Below are 22,801 nucleotides of genomic sequence, written 5' to 3'. Positions count from 1 at the left end.
ACGCGAGCGTTTGGTTGGCGGTCAGTCCGTAATTTCGCCTTCTGTGTATTTTAATTATAACCGGCGATGTCCTGTGTTGTTTGCTGGCGGCCATACAAACACACACACACACTTACAAGTTGAAATCGGCATACTAATAAGCAACGTTGAGTCAGTGCTGGGAGCAGGTCAGTGAAGTTTTTTCGTTGTGTCGGCGAAGCCTTTAATTATTTGTCATGCAGTAAAAAAGTGCTTTAAGGGTATTTGGATACTATATATTGAACCATTTTTCAATTTATATAGCCTATCAGTTCGTGGTTACTTCTCTTCTTTATCGCTATTCTACAAGATTTGGACGATTTAAGTTTAAATTTCGTAATTTCCTAACGAGGAACTAAATTCTTGCAGCACAGTCGCAAGTTTCTGATGAGAAGAGGAGCGAGGGAGAGAGTTAGCGGCAAACTCAGTGCTTAGTTGAATGGCTTTGGCTTGASTTTTTAACTGTATTCAACGGACGAAACTCAACTTCACAAAGTGAATAAATCAAATTAGTGGCTTGGAGTTTTAACCACGCGACTGTTCGATGTATCTCAGTATTTGTTGCTGCAGATTATTACATAAGAACGGCATCAGCACACGCAACTTAAGCTGAGCAACGAGTGGCAGCAGAAAACSTCTAGCGACCACAGAAATTTCACTGTAAATATTGTGGGTTCACGAAATTAATTTCAGTGAAAACAGCTTGAACATTCTGGAGCTTCTTCGCAACCCAAAGAAACCGCATGTAACTTATAAATAATTGTACAGTTATTTGCGCTACGATATTGGCCTATAAAAGGACCGCCAAACAGAAGGAAGCAGAACGCGACAGTTGAAAAGGAGGTGACAGTTAATAAATGAATACGAAAAAACGTTAGCGCAGGATGGCACATTATGGAGCCTTAAACAGATTAATTAGAAATCAATGTCCAACGCCTAAAGCGAACACGCAAATAAATCACATTGCAATTAGCAGGGGGCGGAGAGGGTGCGGAAAACTTTCCGGAGACTGSCCGCACAATTTTCATGCGTAGAACAAAAGAACAAAGCGGAGGCGACGACAGCTAAAATTAATAAATCGAGACTTTGCAAGAAAAYACGAAGAAGAGGCACACAAAAACTTATTGAGCGACATGGTATCACAAGCGATCTTAAAAACCAGTGCAGTGTACAAGCTGTTGTAATCGATGATGACAAACACTTACGATTTCTGCCCTAAAATCCACTGAAACTGACAAGCAAGCGAACACAACGGCACATTGACAGGCATAAATTATGCGGACTTACTACATTGGGGGAGTTTCTCTCAATAAAAGCACGACAAAGGCAGCTACATGAGGTCATCGCAGAAAAAGAGGTCAAACATCATAATTAGTAGAACACAAAGCGCTTTTATTGAGAACAGCACACAAACACGAACAGCCAAGAAGCTACATAGCCAAGTGTGTCTCGCCTCTGTACACCGTGTACACCGAGTGTTTACAATGAATGACTTCAGCTCTAGCTGGCAATACATTCAACATACAGACAGATACACCCACGTACCATACGAGCACACAAAGGCACACGAGGCACACAAGGAAAACTGTGGCACGAGGGATTGAAAAGACAGTTTCAATTGCTAATTGCAACATGCAACCGATAACTGTACGTGCAACCATGAAGAAGAAGAAGAAGAAGAAGAAGAACGAATGCAAAATTAAAGCGAAAGGGAAAACGAACGCAGAACGAGAGAAATTGGGCGTTATAAAAACGGAAAGTTAACCAACTAAGAGTGGATAAATGGGCTACTAACAAAGACAGACAATAGAGTCCATTAATCACAAAAGCAGTAAGTAACACACACACACACACACATACTTACATGCATACATATGTATATAGGACAGTTACTTATTTGCATAAATAATAATCGATGTCGACTGAAAGCATGATTTTACTGGATCATTTGCTAGGGGTTAGGGAGGCTAACAGAGCTGAAGAGATTACATGTAAAAGTAGGAATTAGTAAAGCACTCTTGAGGAACTAACATCACGAGGAATATTGGCAAATAAGCTGTGGGAAGGCTGAACATTTGCTGTAACCGTAAAAATTCCATTATTGAAAAGCCGATCGTTGTCTTTTCCCATGTGTCGACTCGTTTATATGTATCAACAGCGAAACCCGTAACGCCTGTGTTTTTAGTTTAAAAATCGTATGTTTGGTCAGAATATTTTGTAATGAAAMATTTTCAGATTTTATTATCGCCTTCTGAACAATTTACGCTAACTTTCCTGTGCCGTAGAGAGAAAAAAAACAATCCTTCTAATAAAATTGATTTTATTGCGATCCTCAGTGGAGGCTTCAAATTAAAGCTKTTTGCTAAGTGACACCCATACACGCACACAGTGCAGCGAGTCACTTCAACGAAACTCACTCTCAGACAGCAGCARGTGGATTGAGGTTGAGGGGGATTTGCAGCCAAATCTACTATGCCAAATTGCAATTTGCAAAATCACGGAAGGTGAAATGTTGTAGAAGCAGGCGCAGTAATGAAAAAATAATAAAAAGGATAGTCAACATTGAGCTATTGCACCAAACAAAAATATTCCTGAATTTCCTGGCAATTTCCGGATGGAAGGCATACATCCACATACACACAATGTAGGAACGGACCGGCAGCCAGTAAGACTATTAAATTTTAATCGCACAAACGGAGCGAACAAATGAAAAAATATAGACAAATTGSCAAAATTTTTTTAATTTGGATGAAAATTAAAAAAAAGAAAGAAATAAGTACAACGTACTCAAAGCATGACTACAACGGTAGAAGAGTTAAACAGTTAAACAGCTTAGTTCACCAGCAGGCAGTCGAGCGTTATTGGAAACTCGTAAATATTTGTGATAAATATAAATTTTATAAAAACAATTTGGCAAAAATGGCACATTCTGGCGGGACCATTTAAACCGTTTGTGTGGTTTTTGTCTCCATTTTGTAAAAGTGGTCACAAAATTTATACGAAATAAGCCCCTCCAAAAAGCTAGCTTGAACTTGTTTCAGGTACTATCAAAAAAGCTGTCATGTACTTCGTTGACGGAGTGCCAAAATTTTTAGTGATCATAATTAATGTGATTGCGATAAATTATAAAATTGTTCTCAACTTAATATGAATTTAAAGAAATAGCAATCTTTCTACGGCCTCCGATGCTAAAGAAAACACGGAATTTTTAATAAAAACAAATGTTACGAAACACGTAAGGTCAGCACATGTGAGAGCACGTACGAACACTAAAAGACCAGACCTAAACGTGGACCAAATACATACCATATATGTACATGTTAGCTTACACCGTCGCAACACCGGTCGAGTGTATGTACAYCCATGCACTGAGGCTGTCAAATTGACTGACGAAGCAGCGCTGGTGAGTGAGCAAGCGCAAGCTGGATGACTACTTGACCTTGACCCACTTTGCTGTACGCGCTTACTTACACCCAAACACCCAGAATGTGGCATGGCAGTCAGTCTGTTGCCACAACTGCCGCTGGCGGTGGTGGCAAATGTGGGTGGTTCACCGTTAATTCACTCACAGCACATATGGCAGGGCATGAACATGTTTTCAAAATTGTTTTTCTGCCGCGCGCACACTTCTRCATACACACTCTCAGGGATACGTACTAACAGATGTACATAGATATGTACACAATTTAAGGGCATGTAAAATGCGTTAGTAAAAGTTTATAAAAATGAGTTGCAATTGCACCGTGTAACTTACACKAGCACTAGCGAGCACATGCCACAGCGCTTTTTGGGTAACAAGCGCCTATTGCAATGGGCGGGAAGCAGTCAGTGTGAGAGCACAGAAAGCAACTGTAGTTTTCGTTGTTCAAAACAAAGTGTAAAATGCGCTGAAAATTAATCGGCCTTTGTGTTTTTCACACATCTTTCTCTTTTACTTTTTTCCTTTATCGCTTACCTCCTTTCTGCTTTATACACAGTCTTCACTAAATTATGGTAAGTACCAAAGAGAATTCAAAATGTTCGACTGGCGCAGACACTGGCTTAAATGACTCCATCTGCACGTCTCCCCAATCCCAGTTGAGTTCACCGAGTCTTACCTACAGCAGGCGATTAACCAAATGCCAATAATGGCAATGAACTGCCTGCTTTGGAAGTGATTCTCTTGTTTGTTGCTAATATGGTAACTTGCTATGGCTGTGCCCTCATTAGAGTTCATTACCACTCTTTATGCACCATTTTTTATAAGCGAGCAGGCAGTCGGTCTATYGGGAGTATCTAAGGACGACAATTACACGCTTAGGGTCACAGAACTCTACTGACTCACCAGCGATTTCTCACACCAAAAGCGAGCATAAGTCTTGAAATGAAATTAATTTTGCTTTTTATGACTAGAATTTATTTGAAATAAATGCTAAGCTACAAGCGAGGCCTACTCCAAGTACAAGGTGTGACGCAATGTGTGAGATAGGGCATTTGGAGTTGTGCAAATGTTTAATCAGCGAGCTAAGCACCTCATTTTATGCACAGTGCCGTACTTCGCATGCACACAATCCCTGTAGGAAAACACATATTCTATGCTGTACAATCTACCAGTTGCCTTGGATATTCGACAAGCTTTACTGAGCTCAAATATGCAAAACAAAATTTGGCTGCATTGAAGATAGAAGTTATATCACTTTAATGAAGTATCCGCATACTCTCTCATTTAAAGAACTTTGTTGTTGCTTTCACATGTAAATATTTAACGAAGAGACCAGAAACGAGCAGAGAAATTACCCATCGAAGACAGCTACTGAATCAATTATATCGAAATTTTTGAAGTTTTTAAAGAATTATATCGAATAATGAGGGTTCTTCTCCGAATTCAGTTGCTGACATGTCTTAGCATGATGTAGTTTGGTGCATTTCCTGCCGGGTCATAAGTAACACGAACACACATATGTGGCCAACAAACACGCGCTCACGCACGGCCGGCAACGTTTGGTCACAAAGTGAATTGCCATAATAATATCAACAACAAAAATAACAACGACAACTGTGAAAACAGAAACGAAAATAAATATTATTAACGGCACAACTGCGAACGTAGACATAAATAAAGAAGGTATTACCCACTCGACAACAAGTACATGCGCAAACCCATAACTAACGGTTGAAAATTTGTTTATTTTTTCTTTTTTGCTTGGTTTGGTTACGTTCTGCAGTCAACAAATTGTTGGACCACAAGCGCTAGCTTTCAGGTCGTCGGCACATAACATACGTGTGTGGTAAGTACTCGCCCATGTACACATAACAATTACCGTTGCGTTCTGAGTAACATACAGCCTTACCATAACTGCATAAAGCAACGGGATTAGCGGAGGTTAATTGAAATGAGAAGCGAAATAGAGTTGAATACTGGGAGAGTGAAAAGTCGAAGATACCTTCTAAGTACTTTCAAAATGTGAGCTAAACAGGCAAACGTCGTAAGAAACTCTCTTTATAATTTTGGCCTTTATTGACCCCGGATTATTTTACAGAACTTATTTCTTTCCTTTCGATAGACTCATAACTTGTCAGTATATGTACGCAACCAATATTCTACCCTACATTCTAGCAGCCAGTCCAAATGGAAAAACGTTGAAACAAAAGTTCAGAAAGACAACTAAATGATTGATCTAGCAACAGATGTAACATCACTTTTCAGCTACATCGTGTTACCATCGATTCTCATAAAGCGAAGAGACTACCTCTTTAAGTAAACATCACAAACTCGATCAAATTGCTGAAACGTTTTGTTAACTTACAATTATATTCATAGATATAAACTTATAGGGCAGGCTAGTCCACATATGCTCCCTAGAAAAACCCCCAGTACCCGATATCCCTTACCAAATGAAGTGGATAACCATACCGATAAAATAGCAAAGAGTTTAACCTCAAGTCAACTAAGATATCAATTAGTTGACGCTTTGAAAGTGAGGTGCTGGAAACCAGCCAGACTATTGAACGAAAATTGAGTAGAGTCGTAAAATTGGCTTGAGAATGCCGCGAATGCATAAAGAGCAATGGAAATACTTTAATGAGAAGTAGTRAATGTGGTGTGGAATAATAAATTATGCACATAAATTGAAATTAATGAGAATATTTTCMATATTTCATGAGTGGAATAAAGTGAACATAATTCTGCGTGGGCTGGAAAAAAGTGAGAGAGTGATTTAAAGACGGCAAGTCGAACTTCGCTAGCTACAATAAATGGAGGCAAGTAAGCGCAATCTTACAGAGCTAGAACCAAGCAAAGAGTGCACGTACGCACTCATACATGAGTACAAGCAAGAGCGGATAATTAAGCAATTTGCATGGGACTGAAGAGCACAGACAAAGATTTACATATGTATGTTCATATGTATCCACATACATAATTCTTATATCTATCGAAGCGCACGTCAATGACAATAAAGCCAACCGACTGGAAGAACATAAACACGTCGCAAACTTTGGACTGCGCAGTCGAACCAACCTTTGTGCGCTCGAGCCAGAACAGCTGGAATTCCACTATACACAGCGTATTTATCGACGTATATGAGTGTGTATGTATGTATGTATGTATGCATGCATGGGAGCAATTAGTAAAAACTGATTATGTGCTTCAACGTTTACAGATATGCGCTGACGGATAATGACACAAAAAACAAGAAAAAAAACGAACTGTATGGCGACACATCATACCCCCAACCGCTTGGCATTTCTGTTGTTTGGCGCGTCTGATGTTCTCTTCGGATGGCTGCTTCGGCTACCGAAAGTCAGTCAAGCGGAGCTTTCTTAAGGATACATACATAAGTATGTATGTATATGTACGTATATCTTTACAATTATTTATGCAATTTAATGTCTCAAGCATGTGCCACACAGAGGTAATAAGACCTACCTACTGTTCAATTTAATTTTTGATTTCTATTTTCATTTTATCACTGTTTATTAAGCAACGAGTGGAACAATTTGACTTCGCGCTATAAAATGTGGAACTGGCAGCGGTCAAATCCACTGTGGGSAGTACTCGACTACGGATGAGCGCAAAGCGTGATTGGCATAACAAAATTAATCAAAATTATTTTCTCAATAAACCTTATTATTATTAGTGCTTTAAATCATCACAATGTTATGCCAAAATAGGCAAGGAACGGAATGRCCAAAACAATTGTTTCAGCCGTCGAAAAAAATATAGAAAAGAGTACTTTATTCGCATACATGCAAATATTCTGGTTTATAATCTGCATTGTGGCATACAACACCGCCGGTGATGAGGAAAAAATACTGTAATAAGCAGAGCGATTAATGCGTAATCAACAGCAACCACAAAGMTGACATAATGGCCCACTAACGTCCACGCACTCCGATGTGTCATCGTTGATATGTAACAGTTTTTTATATGCAATTTAATAAGAGAAATTAGAGATAAGGGAGAGAAGGTGAGTGTCAAAGTGTTACATTAAACTTGTCAGTATACACTTTTTAAATCAAATTGGCTTGCAGCGTCTTCGGAAGTTGTGTGCGGGAGAGTTATACAGGGAAAAATTGGCAATAAACCTATTTATAATCACTATTTGAGAAATACCATCTAAGAACATGCTAGTCCGTTTGCRCCCTGATGACTGATAGACGACACAGACACACACTCAAACAAGAAAGCGCTTTTAGTAAAGTTTTCCAACTACTGACCGTTACTACCAAATCTAAGCGATTGAACGTGTTCAGCTAACGTTCACACACACAAACGATCTGTTTCATACATTTTAAATTTCGGTAAGAATATTTATTGTAGCAAGTGTGAAGTATTGCACAACTGTCATTACTGCCACTTCACAGTTTCTGATTGCGCTGTTGTTGTTATTTTTCTTTTTTCCTTTGTTTTTTTTGCCTGTTTTCGCTTTTGTTTTGCAGTTTCAACCATTTGTTTCACGTACGCGATAATTGCTATGTTGTTGTGTGTTCATTTTCATAGTCATCGCTTTTGTTGTTGTTGTTTTATTTGTGTACGCTAGGCTTACAATGGAATAGCGTAACTTTGGTAATTACATTTTTAATACTTTGTATATTTAATTGGCTAACGCTGCGCGCCGCTGTTACTATTGTTGTGCCTGCCTGCTGCCTTGACTCATGAATTCGTGCATTTTCGCATGAAAATCCCTGAGTCTGCGGAAAATGTAGAAAATGCAATTCAAAGCATTCCTAGCACCTATAAGCATTTGCCTCCCCCCACACTTCGACGATCCACATGTCTCATACACATAAGTAGCGCCCCCATYGTTCGCCCCTCTCGAGCAGCAGCCGGTTGCAGCATTGGCGCTGTGTTGTCGTCATCATCGTTGCAGCGTCTGCCGGTACTTGTTTAATCTCTTTCACATTCTCGTGTAAAATATGGAGATCGGTTGCCAATCAGCGCCGACATGCTGCTGGCTTTAGTGTGGTTGTTGTTTTAATAGCAACCGTAAGGTAAAATAGTTAGCGCAGTAAAACACTTTGTTTTCATTGGGTTGCTTGGCGTGCATGGTGTTGTTATTGTTTTTGTGGAATTTTTGCAAACATTTGCACACTTTTTTGTCAATTTAAAATGGCTTAAATTTGATGAGCGCAGGTCCCCTTAGCCCCGTTAGCCGTTGCCTCAACACGCACTGCTTGCTATCTACTGATCACAGCGGCTTGTGTGGCGGCCGAGCAATGGCAGTTAAAGCAGCTTAAAATGTAATTTACTGCCAGATAAAACAGCAATGTGGCAATACACTTGCATTTCTCTCTATATATTTCTATATGTACATTTGTATGAATATATGTATATATATAAGCGAAAATAGATAAGGAAAAAGAACAGATTGAAATTGCGAAATATAAATTCAGAATTTGCTTTTCAATGCAGACAAATGACCAGCGACTGGCTGTACACTGCTACATTCACGCTACTTTCACAATCGTTAAAATTGTATAAAACACGATGGTTTCATAATCATGGCGAACATAAAGGAATATTAAGTATGGGAATRCACTAAATTAAAGAAAATTTTGCGCTAAAAGCTTTTCGCTTTCAATTAATAATCAAAATCAGCTAAGCAAACAACTCAATCGAATGGCACTCCACGGCGTATACGCAACGTAGGACACACTTCGCACGCGCCCCTTTCAATTTGATTAATATTTTACGTTCTTTTTACATGGCACATTTAAATATTCATGTAGCTGACTTTGTTCTCGTTGCTCTGTTTATATGTGTGTATATGTTGTATATTCATACAAAAAAAAATCATTAAAAACACATTTAATTCATTGAATATAATCGAATCGAAAATATTTGCTTCATTAGCAATTGTTAAGCAGCTACGCCCATACACACACACACACGCATACACAATTACATATTTATAGAAAACAGTAGACATTTACACTTAAAAGTGAACTAATTCAAAATGCAGTAATTGCCTCAAGGACTCTTGCCACACAACAGCAAACCGATAAACACCAAAAACATTTTATGGATCTACAAATTGGCAGCAACACAACAGCCACCAACACACAGCCATAAAACAATTGAAATTTAGCGCTGCATAGGAGAAAAGTTTCATACAACAACGCTGAATGGGAACAATTTAATTCCATTATGTTGGATTTCCACGCAGGGCATCAGTTACCGCGTGCCAGCAGCGCCACCGCTCACACTCTACCCACACACATATACATATGTACATACATACATGCATATGTGATATGAGCATAATTTTATTTTTCACTGCTTTTTTCAAGCACACCAACACATGCATATTACATGTTTATGCTAACGAGGAGCAAAAGTTTTCATTACTACTATCGCCCGCACAAACACTCACACACATATGTGTACGTTTGTGTGTGAGCAAGTTTGGGGAAGCACATTATGCAATGGCAAGCATGCTGCTCCATCCTGGTTCATGCTCGTCGGGGGCAAAATTGTTTTAAATTCTTTCAGGGCTAGTAAAAATGGGATATAAAGCGTCGAGCAGGCTTCGCTCCGTAAATAAATCAAAAATTGCACTATATGCAACGCAGTTACGTCAATTAAAAACATTGTTGCCACCAATTCAACTATTTGCAGACGGGGGTGCAATAGTTGAGCAACTTAGTTGCGCTGATAGCTTTACTAATAGTGAAAGAGGAGCGGAGTTGCTCCGTAGTTACTGTTGTAAGGGCGGTTGCATTCGCCAGCGCTGCTGTTGCTGAAAACTCAGCAATTAAAAACAAAGTACATAATTGAATTTGTTAGAGAAAAATTAAAATTAATATTACACCAAACATATTAACCCGAATTCATTTCAGTTTTTAAATTTGGCCATACAAGAACTTGATTTTGTTCGATTTGTTTGTACAGGGTTTGTCCGGAAAATAATAGGACTGAGTCGATAAAAAAAATATATTGAAAATTTTTCTCACAATTATTTAAAAAGAGTCTGCTTCTACGTCGACGCMGCGCTGCGAAAGCGATTTCCAAGCATTGAAGGCGTCTCGGAAGACATTCTTTTGGCGCCGCGATTTGATGGTACAGATGGATAGAGAGGGTCTTCAGGATTAATTTTAATTGAAAAATGTGTAAAAAGTGATTAAACATAGTGAAATAACGAGCATTGTTGTTACAAATTTTTGAAATTTAAATACAAGTATCTCGTAAACTATTAGTCTGAGAAGGGTATATGTGTATATATTTTTTAGTCCAGTGATCATCCTCTTTCAGATTATATCCTCAAATCGAGGCGAAAAAAGAATCGTAATCGTGCCATTCTCCGGAATAATCTTGAGAGCCGAGATGCATGCGGGGGAACATCTGGGCTGTACGGCGACTTAGAAAGCGTTGGGATGGCCGCCTTGGTTAGGTAAAGGTAAAGCAACATCTGGGTAAGCCTACTTGATCATATCAAACGTCTCTGTCTCAGATTTACCGAGTTTCACACAGAATTTTATCGCATATCTCTGCTCTAACGCTGCATTTTCARCTTACACCACTCACAGAAACACGTCGCGACAACTTTCCAGCCGCTCACTTGTTAGCTAGGAACGCCCTCTACCAAATCCAGTTGGTGCGTGCACGCTCCGAAGTACAGTCGCGGCAGAAGAAAATCAGTCTTATTACTTTCCGGGCAAACCCTGTRAAGACGGTKTCGACACAAGAATATAATTCTGATCGTTCAGTGAAAGAATTGGGTTTGTGGGAACAAGGAATTTCATATCGATATATCAAAAACTAAAGGACTAGTTGACTTAATAGACAAACAGAAGGACAAAGAAGCGGGCAGAGAGACGGGCTTGGCTAAATTGACGCAGCTCGTCATCCGACTTCGTGGAAAACTTCTTATATCCTGAACAGGTATAAAAATCCAAACTTAAAATTCATGAAAGAAATTTTGAATTTRTGCTCCTTATATTACCATATACCTCTAATATGTAATAAGACACTATTAACTATTACTGAAATCAAAAAGTAGTTGCACTTGAGGGCGAATTATGATACCTGACAGCGATTTTTTGCAATTGGTATGATTCTATCGATTGCGAGCATGCGAGAATCCATAGAAATGTGCGTGTGTGGCTCGTGAAGAGCGAAAACAACAAAAATAACAATAAGTGGGTAAGTAGCRCAACACATATTCAATGAATCAATAATCGTATGCGAATTCGTAAACTTGACGAAACAGTACAAAGAAAACTCGAACGACCAAATCGCAGCGCACAGCCGCACAGTCCTACAGCACCCACACATACATACATTTGTACATATGCTTTGAGCCATTTGGTGTTGCTGTGTCGGATTCGCCATCACCACTTCGACGCCAACGGATCACTCGGCCCCCACTCGACACTAGAACGAAGCGCGTCGCCCAAAGTTAAGTGGCGCCATCAGTTTGGCCATTCCGTTAATAATGAACAACGGTTATTGCAGSCGGCGAACAAATAAGCAAATCAAACGAACTAATCAACTAATAGTAGTGGTGCTGCCAAACGAAATGAGTAAGAAAAAATATGTTTCACTAGTAAATGTAAATTTCAATTATAAACTTACTTTCTTATTACGGAAGTTCCATTTGCGAGAGTTCGGAATAATAACTTTAATTGTTCCACAGGGCGACCGGCAGTCCWGTAACATTATTTCAACAAACTAGCAACATTGACGCACAGCTCAGTGCAAATACGCTATCGAATGCGGTAGACGCTAAAAGGACGAGGGATTGTACTGAGGCCTAATGCGCCTAAGCGGATTATTTCATTCTTTATGGCGCGCCCCCTCAAAATGCGGAAGCCCAGTGCCTACTTAAAGCGTTCAAAAAATCAACCCTCTCACCATGCCCAAAACACTTGCCTCTGCATAGACRTGGGAGTAAGTGAAAGCACGCTTATGTGTGTGTRTGGTAGCTAGATAATTATTAGATAACTTTGCGTAGCTTCCATGAATGGAACCACATACACCAGTGCAGATGCACAGTYATGMCTACATTCACACACAYAAACTTTCGGCAACAAAAGTTTGCCTTTCTTTGCGGCTCGAACGCCAAAGTCACTACACAAAAACTTATGTAATTTCCGTTTCTGGCAGCGGACACAGCAAGGGCAGCCGGTCGGGCGGATGTCAAGTAACTGCCTGCGGCTAACTGGCAAATGCGCACAGTCTGAACTTTCCCATTGCCTGTTTCAGCAACGTACTCTATTTTCGCACTCAACGGACAGAGAATCACGGAGGTTTTCAGAAGCAGTTAGGCTTGATCGCACTGGTATACAAACTCTGTTAGCTTGAAGAAATACTGGAAGGAATCTCAAGATCCACAGGAGCAACGAACGCAAACGACTATCGCAGACGACTATCGCCTCAAGATATCACCGRAATGTATAGATGTCACAATGCCCATGGCAGATAAATTAAAGCTATACCTTCTTATAGACACTTAAATCTTGACSCAATAAAAGTCAAAAGATTGGAGCTTGAAGTAAAGTTTACACTKCTTCAGCTGCACCAAAGAAGGAATCAGTTTTATTTTTCTCTTGTTTTTGAAAAATCTACATTTAAACTTGAGAAATTAATGAATGTGTCAATTGGAATTGCCGSAAATTTGTGCTCCACCGTTTAGCCCGCATTTTGCATAAAAGCTTGCGGCATTTCRGCAGCGTAAAACTTTTAGGAAAACATATTTTATTCGAATGCTACARTCGCAGCGTGGAATTCGGTCATTCCGGCGTAGTGGCTGCAGGCCAGCAGCGCGCAGGCGGTGGCATGCCGCGGACCACAGCGAAGACGAAATTGAAACTGAAGCAGCAACCGAAAGCGACACCGAAAAAGGCGTCAACGGCAAATAGAAAATTGCATAATTGAAGAATTCGTTATGCGCGGCGAAATTTATCCACCCGTCTGTGGTGCGCGCAGTAACAGTAAYAGCCAGCCGCTCCCGCAAGGACTGCTGGTGGTTGCCGTTRTACGTTGCCGCAACATGGAAGAAGTTGACATTTTCACTTTTATTTGCTTGCCTCAGCTGTGGAAGGAGCGCGTAGGTCGACGCTGCGAAAGCGCGATAGCGAGCATGTTGTGGAACGAGAGGCAACGAAAACTGCATGAAATGACGTGACAGCAGCAATTGTGAAGGCGATAATGRAATACAAAATGTGAGCCAACGGTTTGTTGTTGCTACTGTTGTTTGCCAATTTTTTATTTTTTTTGAACCCAGTTTTTTTTGGGTTTCCATTGTTTTAAGTGTATGTTTAGTGCACTGATTTCTATTTATCCACCTGTAGGTGTAGTTTTTCTTCGAAAAACAGAAACTGTTGGGCGGTTTTTTATTTACCCTTTGTGTTTTCAAATGCCACCGTTCGCACTCAATGCTATTGTTGCTGTTGGTGTTTTCCCCGATTTCATTGAAATATTTATTAAAAGGAAAGGAAGTGTTGCGAGCGGCTTGCATGTTGCTGGAACGAGGAAGGAAATTGTATAAGTTTCCGCAACTGAAAAATTGTATAAACCAAAGGCATTTGCCAACAGCCCGAAAACGCCGAAAAATTAAATGGAAACTCAATGAAATAAGTGTGAGGAAAGATACTAATTTATTAGAAAATGTTTGCAGATATTGCTCTTCGCGGCGCGCAAACGCGTGGAAATCGATCAGCGGTGATTCATATAAGCAAATTTCGAAGCCAAAAGGGGCAACGCACAGTATGCATTATGTATGCCTGCGCCGTTGTAAACTATTTGTATAAACAAAGAGCGGCAAACACTTTGAGAGCAGCAAAACTGAAGCCGCCTGAGTGGGCGCTCGTTTGGCGGGCGGTTCAACAAACTTTACAGTTATAAATAATTGCCGCCTCAACAGATGCACCCTAATAGCAGTACGTAATAGCAAATATAATAGTGAAAAATTACAAAAGTCATGCTAAAGTAAAGTGTTGCACAGTTGTGGTTTTTGTGGGAAACGAGGAAAATGCGAAGAAAACAAGAGCGGTCTAAAAATTTATTACACACATACGTYCCCAAGCCTTTTGCTCGACGGCCAACAGAAACAGACCAGAAAACAAATCAAAAGCGAGACCTCCCAAACCACCAACCAACAACAAATAAGCGTACGAAAGTCAAGTGCTCTTTTGCTTTTTCGTATCGCTGCTTTTAATTCCTTCGTATTTCTTTTTTAAGAAATCAAAAAACAATAAAAACRCCACCGCGCTGCAGTTCCACTTACCACATCGCCCGAAGCGTCGACGGCGTCAACAGAAAGCCGCTTTTATCACACTTTGTCGAATACTTAAACATAAGGTAGGCTTTCTAATCGTTCCTTCTGTTACTTCTGAAGCGTGTAGAACTCTTTTACTGATTAACAAATCTTTAAAATTTCAAAATTCGATTGCCGAAGCCTTAACACTCTTCACAAATACAAAAGATTCCTTACATGAACTTTGATTTCTCAGTTTGTGTGGCAGCTATATATGCTATAGTGACTCAATCTAAAAAAATTTTTCGGATATTGCGCTGTTGCCTTGGACAATAAAATACGCGAAATTTCGTAAAAAATATGCTATAGCAGTTCTATATCGACCGTTTGACAAATGATTAGCTATTTGGCGAGCAAAGGATGATTTTAAAATTTCAAATCGATATCTCAAAAACTGAGAGCTATACAGACAGACAGACGGACGAACCTAACCGGAACGGATCCGGATTTTTATTCAAACAAGAACTGAAAACCGGCAGTATTCCTACAAATTACCTTAGGAAGGTTTTCTACCGGTATAACAACATGACATTTGATAGTGACCTAACCAATTCACCAGTTACCAGGTGTCAATTCCCACAAYAGGTGGTTCTCCGATACCGRAATAGACACGATTTTTAGTTGGTCAAAGACTGTTCGACGATTGTTATTGCTTGGGTGCTATGGTAAGTAAAAATGACATAGATACTTATTTGCGGACTCTAGTATCAGCCAAAATTCTCAGCAGGCTTATTTTTAATTTAAACATTAATGCAGAAATCAAAATGCTGCAGCAATTTTATCAATTTACTTTTGGGTTAATCAAACTTAATCTGGAATTCAGAAACATTTCAGCGTTTCACAAATTTTCAAAAGTTAGGGCTGACAAGARTAATTTAAGCAATTTTTTGATAATTTATGAAGTTAAATTTCCAAGACGAAGCACTGAAACCAGTTTAAGCGATGCCAATACATAAGCACAAAGGCAACTGCGAGTCGGCTGGGCACATGCGCCCGCTGACGACAATTACGCCCACACACACACATCCAATAGCCTTGCGAGTCTTTATTGCAAAAAATAACTATTGTTGATGCAATTGTATTTACTCATAGACACACAGACACACATGTATAGGTTAAGGCTTCACGTGTGTGAGAATATAAAATTACTTGACGGAATTGAGAATAGTTCTATGGAGGCTCTGCATAAATTAAATAACCGAAAGTGAAAAACGCCATTGTGGACCCAAAGTGTTGCCTAAGTATGTGTACAAATACCTACACAGATGCATCGACGTGTTTACAGAAGTACATATGTATGTGTATGTATGCATGACCTTATGTCACCAAATATTAGCTTAAACGTGTAGACCTCACACACACGTGCATTTGCGCTCATATATACGTTTATATACATACATACATACATATATACACACATAAGTAARCACATATTTTATTAAGATAATATTTATACTTGTAGTACGTTGCGCCAGTCAAGCCCTAATTAGATATTCAAATTTCAGGTGAAACGGTATAAATAATGCGCGCACATCCAATACGTATATATGCCATATGCATGTATGAACATACATATGTATTGTGTGTGTGTGTGTGTGTGTGTGATATTTGTGACACTGCTTATGATTAGAAAGCATATTAGAAGAACTAAAGCAATCCAATTTTCCCTTCTTTATTTATTTTTCAGGATATATGTATGTATGTATATGTGTTGTCCATATGTCATGACAATTAAAATGTTAATTCGGAACACTTTACAACTTCTTTTTTTAATTGGCAGTGTTTGGCAATTTGTAGATTTCGTAGTTCTTCCAGCTATTTATGTGCGCTTCAGTATGCTGCGCTTGTTTATATGTACATATGTAATAGCATTAATTTGTCTTTGTCAGCCGTCCGTTGGCGAAACTTTTCCATTCCTTTCACGACCGTTTTCGATTTTACGCATTTTTTCTCAAATGAACTTTAAAATTTACTAAATTAGAGAAAAGTTCCTTTCATTTGTGTTGCTACAACATCCATTTTCGCATCCATTTACTTTTTGTGCGGAATAGTTTGCCAAACAGGCGAGTAATGGCCATTACGAGCGAACCATGCCAATGTGAAGGTTCGGCTGGCTGCTCGCCACTGTGGCTCCTGCATGGACGTCGTCAACGTCCCATACTAACACTGTTATGCACTGGTCCAACACGGACAACAAACACAACAGCAAAAACAGCAAAGCGCTCAAGGTCGTCAGACAAGTTCGCTGTGAACGCAGAGAAATGAACGGATGGAAGCCATGAATGAGGGAAAGAATGAATGAGCGAATAAAAAGGCATAAAGCAACAGCCACCATAATCACACCACTACCTTCAGCTATGTATGGTACTACATATGTATATATGTACATATGTACAATATACTATAAGTAGTGTTCTGTGCTATCGCCACCCTCCTATCAAAGACGGGTTTTTATACGGCCGCTTTGGGCGCGCTGCGAGTTCTTAGTACTCGCCATTGCATCACTCCAACTCTACACATGCAATTTWGTAAGAGGACATACAGATGAACGATGAAAGAACATATTTACTTGTACATAATTAGAAAAAAAAACACGAAAAGCGTTAAAGATAAAAGAAATTTATAAAAAAAAAGAAGAAAATGTGAACATATCATAGGAATTTTATTCCGCTAAGACGAATTTTTCGAGTTATGGGAGCGAAATTTCATTTCTGAAATGTATGGGTATGTATTTGGAGAGAGCACAACGCATTTGGTGAGTCAACTTACATCTACTACTCAGCTGGTTATTGCTCCAGGACGATTGCCCAAACGTTAGCAGCCTTAGGGCCGTTATATTTACCAGTTCCTTCAGCTCTGTTCCGCTATTTCGATTTTCCTGTCTACTGCACTCATATAAATAAACGGAAATTAAATGGTTTGCAAATTGGCGGCTCGCAGGTGTATTTCTAATATTGTAATTGTATTGTGTTGTTTCCACCTTTTCCCTTTTGCATTATTTGCGTTTTCTTGCAGAGTTTCGCATATTATGTCTGCGAATTTGTTAATTCTTCTGCAGAATTCTTTTCACACTTCTGGCACATTTTTCAATTCGCACTTCGTTTAGAGTTCTCTTTCTTTTTGCTGTAATTATAGTACACTTGTTTTATTACTGGATATTAAGTAAACACCCGAGTGTGCCTACGCAAACGTTTCTACATTGTATGTACTCGTATCAACTCGTGAGCATAAGTCCGCTATTTGTTATTATTATTGCTTCCGCAATTTCGTTAAAATTTCACCTTAACTCATTATGATGTCATGCTTTAACACTTTTACGCTTTCGAGTTTCAAACTTTTTGTCTAGGTATGACCATAAAGTCCTAGTTTGCAGCTGCGGCTACTTGTTAGAACGCATCGTAAAATCATAAAATCATAAACTTTTACAATTGTTGGATTTCATACAAAAATTAATTAACGCCATAACAATTCTCAACGCTATGTTTTCGGATCGTTATAACTTATAACTTTATTAGAATATATGAATCCCCTAAATAACTTCTGTATCGTAAAGGAAGCAAACTAATGCAGAAATACAGATGTCTCCTAGTGGGCTATGCATATGGAAGAGGCAGAAAGATGTTTAAATGAGAGAATAAACAGATAACAAGAGTCAAACAAGAAGCAAAGCGGAAAGCATGCAGAAACGAAGCTAGGCAAAGCAAAGCAAAGCAAGCCAAACAAAAGTGACCCAGAGAATTGAAGGGGATAAAAAAGTAATTGCGTGTCCGAAGGCATTACGAATGATGACGATAATTGCTCAACCTTTCATAGCCGAATAGAATTGAAAAGTGAAAAGTGAAGGGAGAATAAAAAGTTAAGATTTTATGCTTCCAAACTTAAATCTACCAAATCTTTAGTTTACAGTTATTTATTATAACTTTTTCAGACTCTTTTAGCTTTCTAGTGGCTAGTTTACGGATATATGTATAACTTTTTACGGTCTCTCTGGGCAATGCCGCCTACTTTTTGGAGAACCAGAAACAAGAAAAGAGTTCGCTAACCAATACTGTCATTACCAAATGAAGTCGGAGCAGTCAAATGCAGACACCAGCTGTGACTGTGGTGCAAAAAGGGGGATCTGGGCAACAGTTAGCCGTACAAGCAAACATAGCCGGATGGAAGTGTTATATAAGCCGGCTAAAGTGCTAACGAGGACACCGTCCCGCTTGAGGCAGCCATCGCAACACCAGCCGCAGCCGATGAGCGGTCAGCAAGAGCGAGATGCTAAGGCGCRACCAGTCCGACCTTTGTCAGGCATGACTGAGTGGGAAAAGGACGCTCTGCTTACGGGTATTATAGTTAATTGCATGCTTGCACTTTAGTTTCTTTTGGTGTGACGGTGGTCTTGTCAAGGGAATCAACCGGATTTCAGGCGGCAGCAATAAACCAGAACAAAAAAAAAAAATGGGAAAACAACAAACCAACAATTCATAAAGTATAAGTTGAATGTGTGAATTTGAATTGTATAGAATAGGGAAATAAAAGCGACAACATGGAATCAAATTATGGTTTAAATCTGCAATTTTTGTAACATGATATGGATGCGGAGTTTAAATGTGCTATACCGATTTTAGTCACACAGTCTGATAACTAAATGAAGAAATGAAAGCCCTCGCAATGTTTTTTATAGCAATTACAGCACCCTTTCCGCATCTATTTCATACTCCAAAACATTACTTTTCTACAAAGACCATTTCTTATTTGGACTTTCTTTTTTCGCTCTCTTCTCATTTCTTTAAATTACTGAAATTATAATTTAAAATTTTATTGCTGATCGATAGTTAAAGTAAGAGCACTTCAACCTGAGGGTTATAAATTTTTCCTTGTCTGTGTGAGTGTACTGAGTGCGTTCATATGTTTCGTATTATGGCTGTTGAAATATCGTTTATTGCTAAAGCTCAATTTGAATGTCATGACTAACATACAATAAACAAATATATAACCAATGATAATTACCTTATAAACATCACCGTATGTGCCAGAACCGATCTTTTGTATGAGTTCGTATTCGTCCTGTGGATTACGTCGTGATATATCTGAACTAAGCAGATTAGCAGCATTATGGTGGGCATGTGCCATATTGTTGCTTTTGAGTATAATCACGTAGGTGTCTTAAAAGCTCCAAAGCCGAGGAGCTGTCTGACCACTTAGTACAATTTATTTATTTTTATTTGGTAGGTTTTAGTTTGTAATATCATTAAGTTGAACTAGACGTATTATTAAATAACTTTAATTTATTTTATTGTACTTTATGATTTTTTAGGTCAATTAAAGGTATTTCACTAAACCATTACAAATATTGTCATTTGAAGTTTGCACAATTATGCGGTTAGTGATAGTTTAGCACTGTGAGTAAATGAATTTCAAAAAAAAGTTATAGTTACTGTCTGAAATATTCTATAGCAAAAACAATATTCCCTAATAAACCAAAATAGCAAGTAAGCGCCACTTCAACACTTGAATACGATTCTTTAATCAGGAAACGAGCAACTTATGTGTAGCGGCTGCTACTTGTATAGCCACCACCTGCTCGTTACTCGTCGCAGATCACCACAAATATTTGCACATCACAAAATAACACTCAATCAGCCTTTAGTATTGGTTTGGTACAACTTGATCTACTGTGCAAATAACTTTGTGAATATGATGTTTTTTTTTTTTTGCAAATTACACTACACTTCTGCTAATGTATCACATATCCGACGCTCCTATCATTTGGAAGAGCTTGCGTAATTGCTCCTGAGTGAAAATATTTCACACATTGAGAATTATTTGGACGCACTAAATCCTCAGAAGAAGTGTAAAATGTAAAATAGTATTGCATACGTAATACGTGTCAAATAATGAAATAACAATACAACTTTGACAACTTCGCAGAGTTGGATTTCCACGTTTAGCTTCGCGCACCACTAACCACACGAAGTTCCGCTTTATTAGGAGTTAACGCAGTAGCAATGGTGCGAGTTTGAGGCAGAGAAACAAAGAAAGTGAAGGACGGAATCCATACACTACACATGGATACAACTTCAATAATTTTACACATTTAGGCTTTAAAAACGTTTTGGCGAATGTAAGAAACACTATTTGTATTCCGAACATCCCACACTTTGGGAGTATAAACATTTTTTTTTTTTTTAAATTTGTTATAAGCTTAAAAAACAATATAAATTTTAAACAGAAAATTTTACAATTTTATTATTGGAAATCCACTTCGCACAGAAAMCTACACAAGAAAACATGGAAATTATAATACTGGCAGAACTACGAAATTGCAAGACTTTGAGGCAGCAGCCGCTGTCTGAATAGGCAGACAATAGCGGAGAAGATGGTTGAAAAAACAGGGCGATGTCGCAGGCACCACTGCTGCTKCTGCTGCTGCCACACAGTCGTGTTAATTTTTTGTATTTTATCTCCAATGCATTTTACACTTTCTTTACATTTGTACAACACTTTTTCACTAACACACTAGTAAAATGATTTTTCTGCATTACTAATTTTTTACTTGTTGTTTATAAATTAATTGGAAATTGAACATTTTCCACTCGATACGCGACGCAGCATAGTTGACGACCACGAAAACAGCGAAACGAATTATTAACAAATGAGACGATGGATATCGCTCTGCTGCTATCTTGCCTTCGCTGTCAACGTTTTAGTGCTGCGCTGTCAGTGTCTCGTATTTGACAGCAAATTGGGTTTCTAACTGCATATTTATTTAGRCTTGCATGGAAAAGTCATTTTTCACCAATCAGTGATCAATTTCGAAATGGAAATTATATATTTTTGTAATTTTGAAATGAAAATATAATAAAGTGTAAATACTATCCCTTTCAAATACTTGTAAATGTTGAAAATATTCAATGTATTACTTGYAATTTTCTGGAACTCCACATATAGAAATTTTGGAAGGAATGACTGCGGCATCTACCGGTCAAGTTTCGTTTTTTTACATTACTAGTACAGGGTGTTATAAAATATTAACAATTACTGCTTAAAACAGAGACTCAATTGAAGAAGACCACCTGACTTTTCCAAAAAGCTTATATATTATTGTTAATAAACAAAAGACGTTGTTTTGTAGTTTCGCTTAAAAATTCACCAGTTTTTATTTTTTCCTGATACATATTCGCTTTAATAATTACGTTATTTGAACATTTATTTGTGTTTTCGTACTGTGATCGTTTAATTTTTAATGTGTACAGCTTTCGTGATTTAAGTTTTTTTTAATTACAGAGTTAAAAACTTTAAAATTACAAAAGAAGTTCTAAAGAAATTATTTGCTTAAACTAGATAGTGAATATTGCACGTTTAAATTAAACAATAATTAAAATTATGAACTTTACAAATTTCCAATTTTTGTGGTTTACAAAATTTAAAAAATATAGGGGSATTTATTAATATTTGTTAAAAACTGTAACTTTTGATAGAGACCTAGTTAATATATTGCAATTGCAATAACATAATGACTATAACTTAAAAAAAAAATCTTACCATGAAAAAATATACAAGTAAAAAATATGACAAAAAATAGTTAGCATTCAATTTTCGACGTAATTGAGATTTTAGCGTCTAAATTTTTTGCAATGATCAATTATGTAGTCGTGTGCGAGTATTTGAAAATTTCTTTAAAACAGCTAGAAGTATTTCATTAAATAACAGCAAAATAAAAAGTTAAATGTTTGTAACCGCTCGACCTGTTCCTCAGAACCTTTGTGTATAACTTCGAATGTTTTTCTTTCTTTCTGCGAAGCTGTTACGTTGTGCTGCGTCGAGGCTATTGTGACGGATCATAGATGGTTGTGGATGTTTGTGCATTATGTTCGCTTTCATAATTTCCTTATACTGCGATCCGCAGCGGCAGAATTAAGTTTCGATCTGTATTAATAGTCAGAAAAGCACAAATTAGTATATTATCTACAAAAATATTTATGTTTAACGCGTTTTATAGCAGGAAACAGAATATAATTGATGCAGCAGCAGCTAAAAACGTTCAGATATTTAAT

The 22,801-nt window shown here is 38.2% G+C and overlaps 2 protein-coding genes across 31 annotated transcripts in view; both read right to left on the bottom strand.

The window, feature by feature from the left end:
- Positions 1-21,442, bottom strand: part of LOC108970794 (mitogen-activated protein kinase kinase kinase kinase 5) — a 78,247-nt gene extending 56,805 nt beyond the window's left edge. For 7 of the 16 annotated variants that reach the window (XR_001993506.1, XM_018936371.1, XM_018936385.1 and 4 more), the window contains exons 1-2: positions 21,236-21,442; positions 19,755-20,144 (exon numbers count right to left, since the gene is read on the bottom strand). Coding sequence is in view for 15 of the 16 variants with exons in the window: in XM_018936371.1 (XP_018791916.1) it covers positions 19,755-19,877 (123 nt within the window). In the remaining variant the exon portion in view is untranslated. Of the gene's footprint in view, positions 1-19,754; positions 20,145-20,986; positions 21,022-21,224 lie in introns of all 16 variants that reach the window. The other 9 variants (XM_018936372.1, XM_018936374.1, XM_018936373.1 and 6 more) reach the window with 9 other exon arrangements.
- Positions 21,443-21,879: 437 nt separating this feature from the next.
- LOC108970805 overlaps positions 21,880-22,801 on the bottom strand; it is a 28,037-nt gene continuing 27,115 nt past the window's right edge. For all 15 annotated transcript variants that reach the window (XM_018936415.1, XM_018936416.1, XM_018936427.1 and 12 more), the window contains one exon: positions 21,880-22,673. In XM_018936415.1, the coding sequence (XP_018791960.1) occupies positions 22,625-22,673 (49 nt within the window). In that variant the 3' untranslated portion in view covers positions 21,880-22,624. The remainder of the gene's footprint in view (positions 22,674-22,801) is intronic.

The sequence above is a fragment of the Bactrocera latifrons genome, unplaced genomic scaffold, assembly GCF_001853355.1.
Source record: "Bactrocera latifrons isolate USDA-ARS-PBARC rearing strain unplaced genomic scaffold, ASM185335v1 scaffold_31, whole genome shotgun sequence".
Classification (NCBI taxonomy): Eukaryota; Metazoa; Arthropoda; class Insecta; order Diptera; family Tephritidae; genus Bactrocera; species Bactrocera latifrons.
Note: the sequence above shows the minus strand (reverse complement) of the source record. Positions and strands in the feature narration are given on the sequence as shown.